The sequence below is a fragment of the Impatiens glandulifera genome, chromosome 3 (genome assembly GCF_907164915.1).
Source record: "Impatiens glandulifera chromosome 3, dImpGla2.1, whole genome shotgun sequence".
Classification (NCBI taxonomy): Eukaryota; Viridiplantae; Streptophyta; class Magnoliopsida; order Ericales; family Balsaminaceae; genus Impatiens; species Impatiens glandulifera.
Window position 1 is genome coordinate 15,448,825 of NC_061864.1, and position 13,037 is coordinate 15,461,861.

Below are 13,037 nucleotides of genomic sequence, written 5' to 3' on the forward strand. Positions count from 1 at the left end.
TTAAAGCCCTCATTCGATCTGTACAAGAGAAGCAGTACTACCGATTCAAATCCTGGGAGCCAGTTGAACTCATATCTTTTGAACCAACGATCCATCTTCAGTGTATGAGCTACCGTTGGAAAGTCCTTTGAATTTTATTTCCAACGATACCAAATAGTTCTCCCAGTTCTCCCTGAAGCTCAGTCCAAGTCGCCTACAGCGAAGGTGATGCGTGAACTGACACGTTTCTGTGAGGCTAGTCTCCTGACCAACATGTACCATTTAGTGAGAAAAGGAGAAAATGAGGATGTAGGAAAGAGTCTTGCCTTTCCAATGGTGCCAACCTCATTGTGGGGAAAGCTCTGTGCACAAAGTTATGGGCTATTAAAGTTATGAAAATGAAAACCGCAGGATTGAAAAGATTGAAATGGAGGGGTGACTTTAAAATATCATAACTTTGGGTTCATTCAAAAAGGAGATTCACGTTCTTGATGTTAAGGATTGACCATAAAATTTTCACAATTTTCTGAGCAAAAACGAGGCCAGGGAGATTTATTTGGGATGATGGTGCAAATAAAGGGTAGGAAAAACGGGAATAAAATAAAGCTGAAGAAATATTTTTTTTTTCAAGCGTACCCTTGATTTTATGAAGTATTTCCAATTTAACCTCTGAGGTTAAGAGGGGCGGTTTTTTTTCAGAAGACTACGGAAATAGATCCGCTGTTGAACAACGAAGATCTGTAGAGATTTTTTTTCACGGGCGTTCTTGAACGCGAGCCTCGCTTAACGCGAGTAGAGTTGAGAAAAGAGATTCGATAGTATTTGAAGAGAGGAGAAGTTTGCATTGACGAAGCAGGTTCCGGTTGAGATTTTTGCAATTTCAGCCGATTCGTTTTTCTCTTCATTTCCTCCTTCTCGCTAATTCAGGTAATTACTGAACCAATGTAGACCTGTATTCAATGATTGAGGCATCGGTTCTGTACACCGATGTCGTTGTTTCGTTTTTTATTTTGTTTTCGTTTGATGATGAATCTGTTAACTGTTGTTGCTGAATACTATATGTGTTGATTCAAACCTTGGCTGATGATTACTTGGATTAGGATTAGCCTAGATTTAGGGTGAGATTAGGATTCTTTTCGTCCTAAAATCACTGTTGTGTTCTGTTGAAATTGTGAGAGTCGTCTTTGCCAAAAGAGAGAATACACATGTGAGTTTTTTTGTAGTTGTTCTTTATTTGGTGCCTCTCCTGCGAGTTTCTGTAGTTGTTCTTCCAGCGCGAAACGATTTCCCGGTGGTCAGACGGACCGTTGCGGCAAGCTTCATCGTGTTTTAGAAGCGAAGGTGGAGATTCAACAGAATCTCTAGTTGTCCTTCAGCTCAATAGAAAAGTATTCTGATTCTTTTTCTCTTGAGGATGAGATCCCTCCGAACTAAAGCTGTGAACGACAGAAGGAGGATGGAGACGGAGCTTCGACGAGCCAAACAGATCAACGGAAGGTCATCCTCGAGCGCGAGGGGTCGCCGGAAATCGCCATCGCCGGAGGACGAACGAAGGGACGCCGGAGAAGACGCCGGAGAAGTCGCCGGAGGAGAGCATAGAGCCGGCTGGAGTTCTCATTCCTTTTGTTATATTTCATTTCCTTCAACTTCTGTAGAAGTTTCAAAGAGGCTCCTGGGTCTCTTTTATTTTTAAATAAGTCTGAGAATTTAATTTCGAATTAATTTATTAATTCGAAATTAAAGTAGTCCCTAATCTCTTCCTGATGTTTTAATTGGACCCCTAAACTTTCTTTTTCTTTTATTTTAATTTAAACTTAAAAAAAACAAAATTAAAATAAACTTAGGTCCTGTTTGTTTCCCAATTTTAACAAACCACCTTAAAATGATGATTCTAACATTCAAACCACTTTCAAACTTTCTAAAATTTTCCCAAAAACTCCAAAATATTATTTTCTTCAAAAATAATTTTTCCCGTAATTTTTAGGGCCCGTTTGAAAAAATGTCTATCTTTGCAATGTCATATCGGGGGTTCTATAACTCCGAAAATTCCAAACTTGATTCCTGTGAACTTCTAATAATAATTTTGACTATCATACGAAAGCTTTGGGATTTTTAGGATTTATTTTGAAAATCACTTGTTTTAACGTGTTGTACTCGGAGTTCTTTTAACTCTGAAAATTTTAAAAGGAGAAACATTTGGAACCTTAGGTTATTTCATTCACTTCTCACCTTTACTCAAAAGAATAAAATTCTAGTCCTCTAATTGAATTGTTGTTTTCCTCATCTATTCTTGTTTGATCCTTCTCGGGAATCCTGATTCTTGTTTTTCTTTGAAAATGTTGCCTTATGTCTTGCAATGCTCTTCGATGTCTTTCAATGCCTCTTAATGTTTTTCGATGCCTTTCAATGCCTCTTAATATTTTTCGATGCCTTATCCTTGTCAAATACCCCATGAATAGGACTAGCCCCTTGCAAAATGATTAAGATTTTCTCACACAAGCAAAAGAGTTCTGAACTCAGAACGAAAACGTAATAATCCTTCAAACATCATATGGCCAATTACTTAGGAGTAGAGATTGTCTGTAAAGACAGGCGTATAGGACATAGCGTCGTAGGTTCTTTCCTAATACGTAACCAAACACCGGACTCTTAAAACAAATCTCTAATTTTTTATATATTATTGACTTATATAATTGTAAAATATATTTATTAAAAATATAAATTTAATTATTTAAATTTTAAATATTTTATTTGTTTAAATATTAAAATGATAGATATTTTATATTTTAAATAATAATTAATTTAGTAATGAAATTTTAAATCTCAATTTTATAAAAAAAAAATATTATTTTTAAAATAATTATAAACTATAATTATAAATAAAATAATTATTAATTGATTTTTATAAAAAAATTAAAAAATCAATTATTATTTGTTTAAAATTTATAAATAAATTTTAATTAAATTATTTTGTTAATAACCATATTAATGTTTTTGATTTTTTTTAGTTTTTATACTTTATTTTAGTTTAAAAATTAATTTATTATATTATTTATAAAATTTTATTTTATTAACTAAAAAAATATTTTATATAAAAAAATCACAAAATCTATAATATACATTATAAATAATATAATAAATATATCAAATATTACTTTAATTAAACTCTCAAATAATCAAATCAATATAATATAACTTTAATTAAATTTTATTTTTATAAAAATATATTTTTTTAATGTTTTATGTAATTATAATATCACGATTATAATTTTTTTATTGGTATACTATTTATGTTATTAAAACATATTAAAAACATTTAACTAATTTAAAGTAATTAATTTGTGTGAGAACTATTTTAAATTTTGATTTTTTTGTTAAATATTAAAATATATATATTAAATTGATTTTTATTTTAAAATAATATATAACATTTTTTAACCATTGTTAATTAATATATTTAGTTACATGGAGAAATTAGTGCTTTTTTAAGTTTCTGGGAGGAAAATATATAAGAGGTGTGGAGATTTGTTTTCAAATCATCTTTGTATTTTATTATCTGTCTTATCTTCTCGTTTACATCAAAATCTGATTAAAAACAACTTATTCCTAATAAATACCTCATTTTTAATTAGACACATGATGAATGAAAACTTATAATTTAAAAACTTCAATATCAATATATAAAATGTTCTAATATAGTTGGCTTAGATTATATCTTATACATACGACCAAAATTTAATTTTTACCTCGATAATATTCTTTCTCGAATAACAAATCTAAAATAGGGCGAGGAGTTGATGAATTGATCCGCTCTTGATACACTACCACCGGTCTACTCTTCATTTTTATAGCATTAAAAGTGGCATCCCACCGTCCAATCTCAGCTTGCAGAACACCTCAATTTGTCAAATACAAAGTCGACAACTCATACATGCTGATTCGACAAAAACTCCCGATAAAATGGGACAAGATAGTATAACATTCGAGGCCACACAATCACCTTATATACACGTGTTAAGTTATAACACACTCTGATTTATATAGATTAGAATGATGCAAAATGATTTTAACCCAACCATACACCTACACTATTTAAGTATTTCCTGCTTTTATTTTATTTATTTACATATTTTTTTAAAATTTAAGATTTTTTTGGGTTTAGTTTTTCTAAACTAATATATTTTGTTAGTTTATTTTTAAATTAATTTAATATTAAAGTTCAGCTTTAAATGTATAAATATAGAGATAATAATAGTTTTAAATATATAAATAATATATTAAATATTTTAACTTAATAAATAATAATAATTTAAAATAAAATATTTTTAAACAATAATTTTATTTTGCAATATTTTTTATTCAGATTAATATATATATATATATATATTAATATATATATATATATATATATATTAAAATATTTGTAAAAAAAAGTAATACTATAAACTTATTTAAAAATAATGTTTATATATATATATATATTTAAAATAGCAAGATTATATATATTATTATTAATATTATTAAAAAAATTATAAATAAAATTATTATGTATTTTTTTCCAATATATAAAATCCATTAAATTTTCATAAATTAAAAAAATATATATTTTTTATTTGAATATAAAATGAAAATAAAATCAATCATAAATTTCGGTGTTACAGTTAAAGAAATAATAAATATTTTTAAAGATTTATTTGACCTAGTACAAAAATTTTTTATTTAAAGGTATAATTTCCCATATTCCTATTGCCATCTTTTCCTCTCTCTCTCTCTCTTTTTTTTTTTTTTCCTCCGGAGGAGATATCCTTGTTTTCACGCACGAGAGCAGCATCCATCAATCCATCATAATCCATCATGGAGTTTTGGGGTGTGGAAGTTAAGGCTGGTGAGTCCGTTAAGGTCTTTGATGAAAAGTTTTCAGTCATACATATTTCTCAGGCGGCTCTAGGCGGCGATCTAAATGGAGAAGACAAGGGTTTATTAATCCCTCTTCGTGTAAAGATAGAAGGAAACACGTTCATTATGGGATCACTATCCGTCGAAAACTTTCCTCAAGTTTTCTTTGACCTAGTTTTCGATAAAGAGTTTGAATTGTCTCACGATTCCAAGCATGCCAGTGTCCACTTTATTGGATATAAGGCTATGGTAGATGATGATGATTTTTCATCATCTGATGATTCTGATCAGGATGATTTGATCGCAGCAAAAACAACAACAAAAGATGATGGTACGTAATTAATTAGTACTATAACTTGCATGCATATATAAAATTTGATATTTTTTCTTTAATAATTAACCTAGCTAGCTAGCTAATTAATTAACTAATTAAGGGGATTGTTTTATTTTTCAAATAATTCTTATTATATATAGTTCATACTATTGAGAAATTAATGGGTACCGTAAATGGGGACAAATCTACTCTGCCCAAAGTAACGGAGCCAGAGAAGAAGAAGAAAGAGGGTGATAAGGTATATATAATTGTATATAAAAAAAAGTTTCTTTAAATAAATCCCAATTGAAAAACTGATCAATTACTTACTTCTTCTGTTTATTATTATTATTATCCAGGCCATAGACGAGGAAGAAGAGTCGGATGATGATTCTGAGGACGAGTCAGACTCGTCAGAAGATGAGGAGGAGGAGACGACACCTATAAAATCTACTCATAAGATGATCAATGAGGGTGATGATCATGATAGCTCTGATGATGATGATGATGAATCTTCAGATGATGTATATATATTTGTTTTTATTGATTAATTAAAAATGAAAGTATATATATATAAATTAATTATAAATGATCCCAATTGATTTTGTTTTCTTTTCCTCAGGATGATGATGATGATATCGAAGATTCAGAAGAAGAAGATGATGATGAGGATATAAAGACGAGAGCTAAAGAAGAGGAGGAGGAAGTATGTTTTTGATAATAATCTATAATTGGATCGATCGATGAAGATGATGATGATGAAGATTAGTTAATTTAAATATTTAATCTTGTTGTTGTTGTTTGTTTTGATGATTTTTAAAAGATGATGATGATGATGAAGGGTACTGGTGGTAATAAGAAGAAGAAGAAGAGAAGTGCCGAATCTGTTTCATCGATTCTATTCTCCTCTAAAAAGGCAAAATCTCAAACTGATCAAATAGGTATAAATTAATCTTCTTATATTGTATTGTATTATTGTTATGGCTTCATTATATATTAATATTGTTTTTCATTGAATGATTAATGTAAATTGTGTTTTATATTAATTAGGTAGAAAGAAGGGCGGCGGCGGCAGAGGCGGCAGAGGCGGCGGCGGCCGTGATCGTGGAAAGAAATCTGATGTTGGGAAGACTCCTTCTTCTTCTTCTCTCAACAAATCAAGGTTTTAAATCGGCAAATTTGATGCATAGAACTTATAATCCACACATTTTTTTACACTTTATTTATTTTTATTTTCTTATAATTACAAGTATAGCACTCTTTTTTTACCCTATATTTTACTATTATAAGTATCCATACAATTTTAATAAGTTTTGTTTAATTTGGTTCAACTATAAGACCTTAAATTCATTCTCATACCCAAATTAAATCATTCTCTTTAGTTACTCTTAATTACTGAAATATAGAATGAGTTTAAAATAATATATATGTATATATATTTTTAAAATATTTATTTTCAAATATCTCATTTAAATATTAATTTTAATAATATAATATGTTGTAATATATCTTAATTATATATATATATATATATATATATATATTTACAATTTAATAATCATAACTCTAGTTTTAAGTATTTTAAAACAAATTATTGTTTTTGTTTTTATTTCATATTTCAACTATCTTGAAAAAAGTGGGGATCTTCTTAAATTAATATAGATTTTATTTTATAACTTTTAAAATAAGATTATTAATAAATAATAGATTGTATAAATTTTTAATTTTATTTCCAAAAATTCAATATTTGTAAAGTGAATATTAAGAATATATAATTATTATTACTTCTATTATTATTATATATAATATATTTATATATGAACAGATTTTTCTAATATTAATATTTAAAAAGATTCATTCATATTTTGAATATGTAAAAGTTTATTTATATATATATATATATATATATATATATATATATATATATATATATATATATATATATATATATATAAATTTACAACGTTAAATTTTGTAATTGTAACACTCTAATATTTGAATTAAGTAACAATGTGAATGAAATGTTTAATTAACCAAAATTTAAATAAAATAATGAGATTGTTGGTTGAGTAATACTAATAAAAAAAGTCTTAATACGGAGTAGTTTTTCATTCGGTAATATCTTGATTTTCAATGAGTATAAGAAAACACCGATCAGTTCTAATACGAAAGATAGAAGTACAAAGAAAGAATTTCTTAAAAAAAAAATTTAGACTAGTAATTTTATTAAGGAGCTAAGAATGGTAATGATTTCATCTTTTTAGAGTTTGTCTCATATATTTGGTTTGTTGGATTTTTTACGTATCAAAATTTTTGATCACTAGTAAAAAAAGAGTTTTACCGAAAGATTTTCCCGACAGATTTATATCTCAATCGATAGAGGTGCCGAAAGGAAGAAATCTGCAGCAAATGAAAAAAGATGCCGACAGGTTCTATATATCTTTCGGCTTTGAATACTTTCAAAAAATAATATTTTTTTGAATGATGAATACCGAAAGATATAGACTATATCTTTCGGCTTTAATCCTTTTCAAAAAAAATCAAAAAACGACTAAGTGTTGGTTTTTTTAGAGGTATACTGAAATATATAGATTATATCTTTCGACTTTAATCCCTTTAAAAAAAATCAAAAAACGACTAAGTGTTGTGTTTTTTTAGGGATATACCGAAAGATATAGACTATATCTTTCGGCTTTGATCCCTTTAAAAATAATAAAAAAAAATGGCTAAGTGTTGAGTTTTCTTTAAGGGTAAAACCGAAAGATATAGACTATATTTTTCGGCTTTGATCCCTTTAAAAAAAGTTAAGAAAACGGCTAAGTGTTTAGTTTTCCTTAAGGGTAAAACCGAAAGATATAGACTATATCTTTCGGCTTTGATCTCTTCAAAATAAAATAAAGAAACGGCTAAGTGCTAGTTTTTTTAAACCAAAACCGAAAGATTTAGGTATATCTTTCGATTTTGCTAAAGAATACAGAAAGATTTATCCTATTGGGTTTAACTATGAGAAGATAGATGCATGCTATTTTGGAAAGAACGACAAAAATTTGGAGTCTTGCAGAGTTTGCGGCCTTTCTAGATTGAAAGTCGACCAAACAAGTGACGTAGTTCGGAATAAGCAAAATGGAAAATTTATGCCCACTAAGGTGTTAAGATATTTTCCTTTAATACCAAGACTGTAGAGGATGTACATGTGCTCTAAGACCGTTCCAATGATGAGATAGCACAAGAATGTAAGAGTTGAAGGTGATATGTTGAGACATCCAGCTGATTCATACACTTGGAAAACGTTTGTTGAGAGGTATAAGGATTTCGCGTCGGACCCCCGTAGCGTGAGACTTGGTTTATCAAGCGATGGGTTTCAACCTTTTGCAAATGAAAAAAAAGTCATTCAGTATTTGACCGGTTATTTTAATTTCTTCTAACGTGTCACCCACTTTTTGCATGAATTCTAGCATGGTAATTCCAGGTCCAAATAGTTTTTCTAAAATATATATATACAATATAGTTCAAATTTCATCGTGAGATTAACGTATTAAGAAATAAATAATTTAAAATACATCTTAAAAATATTTTGAATATATGGGAGTCAAATTTTGACAACCAACCGTCTATTTAATTAGTTGGATATTGGATGTACTTTTACAATTATTGTTTTTTATTTTTTATTTTCTCTAGTTTTTTATTATTAAATACTTATATTTTAATTAAATAATATATTATATAAAAAATTTAAGTATATATATTTATTTAAAAAAACATTTAATTATATGATTTAAGATAAATTATGTGTAAATTATATAAATTTTTTTATTAATTTATTAATTTAAACATGAATATAAATATATATATAATTTTCAATATTTTTATTATAAATTAATAAATAATTTAAAATATATATATATTAATTAAATAAATATATTTAAGTTTGTTAATTGATATATTATTTAATTAACATATAAAGAAATTGAATAATAAAAACATAAGGGTTTAAAATTAACATACGGGTTTAAAATTTCACTTCTAAATTTCGACTTTTATATTTTTTTGTTTTTACGGAAGTTATGTCACATTACTGTTTTTCATTCGAATGCCTCATCTTTAAAGGTGTGTTGTACAATCTGAAAATTGATTGAGTTCAATGCATGCCTTATCTATCCTTTCGTGTGTTCCGCTCTAGAATGGACGCAACGAAAGACTTTGATAGTAAGCTTAATCTCGGGTACTGTTTTAAAAAAAGTTTTTATGTGGGTTATATTAAAGAACTCACTTACCTTTCTCTCGAATCTCGTAAAAATATAAACAAGAAGACTATCCTTGCGAAAGTTGTCTGGTCTTATTGAGATGAGGAATCGAAAATGATGTTCTTTAGTATGAACATATCATTTGGCCCGTACATGTTTAGATTAGTTCATACTAGGACATATTAATTTAATTAACTTTGAGAGGCACCACTTTAGTTTACTTCATAAAGAATATCAGAGATTTGCTTTTAAGGGTTCGGTTCTTGGTTAAGTATTAGAAAATGGTTGTAGCGTTATGTCTTATATTCCCGTCCAAAATGACAGTCGCTACTCAAACATATTTAGTCATTAGATATTTGAAAAAGATTGTTATACATGTGTTATGAATTCATAAATCTTTTTCTCTTGTGTATCCTATCATGTATCTAAATGAGGGGCTAACCATATATCTTGCTTAGAGATGACTTTATGCGTTCATTAAGTTTAATTTAGACAAGGTTAAGATAAAAGAGTAACGAACGTGTCCCAAGCATGAAGAAAGCACAAATGTGAAGTGAAAATTCACAAGTTACTTGATTGAAATTTAGACCGTGGATCCTTGTAGAAAAGGAGTCCACGAGTGTAGGAAAAATCCCATTGAAAATTTCGATGTATTGAAGTCCCGTTTATGACACTACAAAAGTCGAGTGATTTTTTTGAAAGTATTTGAAAATTTCTAAAACTTTTATGCATGTCAGACATAATTTTGGAGCACGTTGCACTCGAGTTTGAAATTTTTGGAGTTTTAGAACTCCAGATACGATACTACGAAAAAAAATAATTTTTCATACATGCCCCAAAAAAATTTGAAAGTTTTGTTGGAGGTCAAAAATATTTTATGAATGGTCGTAAAAGTTCATAATTTTTATAAATGTAAAACTCAAGATATATATGAACTTTCAAAGATAACTTATGAAATGTAATTTTTTTATTATCGTAAAAAATAATATTTTTGAATAGGATTTGTGGGGTTTTCTAAAATTATTTAGAGACTCCAATTAAATGGTTGAGACTTCATTGTCAAAATTGGACACAAGTGAAATTCAGGAGTTGATTTGAACGTGATCAAATAGTTTAGGGGTTGAAATATTTAGGAATTATTAAAAATAATTCGAAAATGAAATTTTGATTTCAAAATTGGATGTTAAAATAGTCTAAGGGCTCAATTAAAAAGGACTGGAATTATAAGGACTGAAATAAGTTAAAATCGAGAAGATTGATTAATTTAAATGTTCATCAATTAGGAGGACTAGGATAAACATTAGTTGAAAGTTCAGGTATTTGGAACATTTCTGAAAACAAAAAATAACAAGAATCGGATTTGTCTTATTCCCTGTGAGTTTCAATATTGAGTAAGTTAGGCAAGGACGGATATATGTAGTGTTCCTAAGTTATTTTATTTTTTTAACGTTAAAATATAACTTTATCTCTTAATTTTTTTATTTCAAATTCAGTATTTTATTTATTTAATTATTAATAAAAAAAACTTACAATTATTTATCCGTTTAATCCAAAATTTTATAGTTTTTTTCATTTTAGCACACCTAAAATTTTTTTAAGCCTACCCACTACCTCGTTGCTCGGTCGAGAAGACCTCGGAAAGATCTCATGTTCGTCGCATTGTCTTCTGCCTAGCAGCGATTCTATGTCTGAAGGTCTGTCGCGACGACTTCTTTCGGTCTGGATGCAAGGGACTACCGAGTCCGACGACAGGCAGAAGATATGAATTCGGCTTAATCTAAGTCTCAAAGTAAACGATTTCGCAAGATATCCTTCGTGGCATCGAGCCTTTGTCGAGCGAATAATTCTAGCTTCTGGAATCAGCTGCGATAGAGGATCCACCTTCTCTGAATCATTAGAAGAACTTCCGTTAGCATAATATCAGTTCAAGTCATACCTTGACGATGCTTCCTCTACTCGATCTTTTGAACCTTCCTCATCTATTCGTGCATCGATTCACGACTTGTGTTGGTACCTGGTCAAATTGGACACAAGGAAAATGGTGAGATGAGAATAAAAAAAATCTATTTATTGAGTTATGGGTTATAGTAAATGAAATAAGATCCTCTCCTATCAGGTTTGTCATGTTCTACAGGTGAGCAGATAAGCTTTAGTAGCTGAGCATTTTAAGTGGTAGTGAAATAAGATCATTTGCTAGATTTGTATGCTCCTCTTGTTCTTTCTCATCCAGAGGGGTAGTAAGATAATTAATATTTTTTATTTAATATATATATATATATATATATATATATATATATATATATATATATATATATTAATTACTTACCTAAGGCTATGTTTGGTATGTAGTACTACACTGTAGATAAAGTATATGTATAACTACAGTAAGTTATAAATATTGTTTGGTTAATTTATATTTATATGTACAGGATTCTTTAGGTATAATTTATACCTTTAAAGTGGTATAATATTATACCTACTCACACTCGTTACAAGACTGTATAGTTTTTATAAAATTTAATATTTCAATTTTATCTCTTAATTTTATTAAAATTTTAAAATTTTAATTTCTTTTGATATATTTTAAAATATAATAAAAATAATAAATTATAATTAAATATATATTTATATTTAAGAGTGTTTTTTTATTTAATTTTTTAATTTATATATATATATATATATATATTTTATCTCTGTAAACAAAAATTTTTAGAATTTTAAGTATTAAATTTTTATTGTGATATTTTTATAAATAATTAAATATAATAATTGTTTTAAAAACTAATAATGTTAATTAAAAAAAATAGTAATCATATATAAATTAATTTATAAAATAAAATTGTGTTTCTTTATTAATGAACTATATTTATAATTAATTATATAAATTAGTAATATAATTATTAATTAATACAACTTATACATATAATTTATTTAGAAACTAATTTATAATCATATCATTTTAATTTAAAATATATTTATTTTAAAATTATTATTATTATTATTATTTTATTTTTTATAAACAATTAATATTGTTTTAATATACAAAAATTTACAAATAACAGTTACATTTTAATTAATTTATAAATAAATTTTATTTATATAATTATATAAATTAAATTATATATAAAATAATGTAAGTAATATAATATAATAGGATTATTTATTTTTAAAATATATTTATATAATAATTAGAATTATTTTTATTAATTTCAATATAATTAACTATACAAATTATATATAAAATAAATATTAAAATAATAATTTATCCAAATATAAGGGTAAAATAGTCTTTTATACTTCTTATACCATCAACCAAACACAAAATAATAAAATCTATATAATTTATATCTATTTTATATTCTTAACCAAACACTACCAACTTATATAATGTATACCTCCTAATAACTCCTTACAATTTATACCCATTATAACTTATACCAGTATAACTAGTACCATATACCAAACACTACCTAAGCCTCTCCCTTGAGAAGGAAAGGGGAGTAGCTTAACTTTGGTAGCAGAGAGGATCTAGGTGGTAGTAAATGATCAAAATATTGATTGATTCGAACCGAACAATATTGTTATTTAAGAAAAAAAAAATTGAA

At 27.1% G+C, this 13,037-nt stretch overlaps 2 protein-coding genes across 2 annotated transcripts; both read left to right on the top strand.

Moving 5' to 3' along the window:
* The first annotated feature begins 700 nt into the window (after window positions 1-700).
* Window positions 701-6,357, top strand: LOC124929825 (nucleolin-like). Its single transcript, XM_047470212.1, has 7 exons — window positions 701-906; window positions 5,167-5,206; window positions 5,350-5,447; window positions 5,548-5,712; window positions 5,811-5,894; window positions 6,012-6,129; window positions 6,239-6,357. The coding sequence occupies exons 3-7, from the start codon at window positions 5,370-5,372 to the stop codon at window positions 6,355-6,357; spliced, it is 564 nt and encodes a 187-aa protein (XP_047326168.1). The 5' UTR covers window positions 701-906; window positions 5,167-5,206; window positions 5,350-5,369.
* LOC124929824 (histone deacetylase HDT1-like) lies at window positions 4,834-5,214 on the top strand. The gene has a single exon (XM_047470211.1). The coding sequence runs from the start codon at window positions 4,834-4,836 to the stop codon at window positions 5,212-5,214; it is 381 nt and encodes a 126-aa protein (XP_047326167.1).
* Window positions 6,358-13,037: the final 6,680 nt, after the last annotated feature.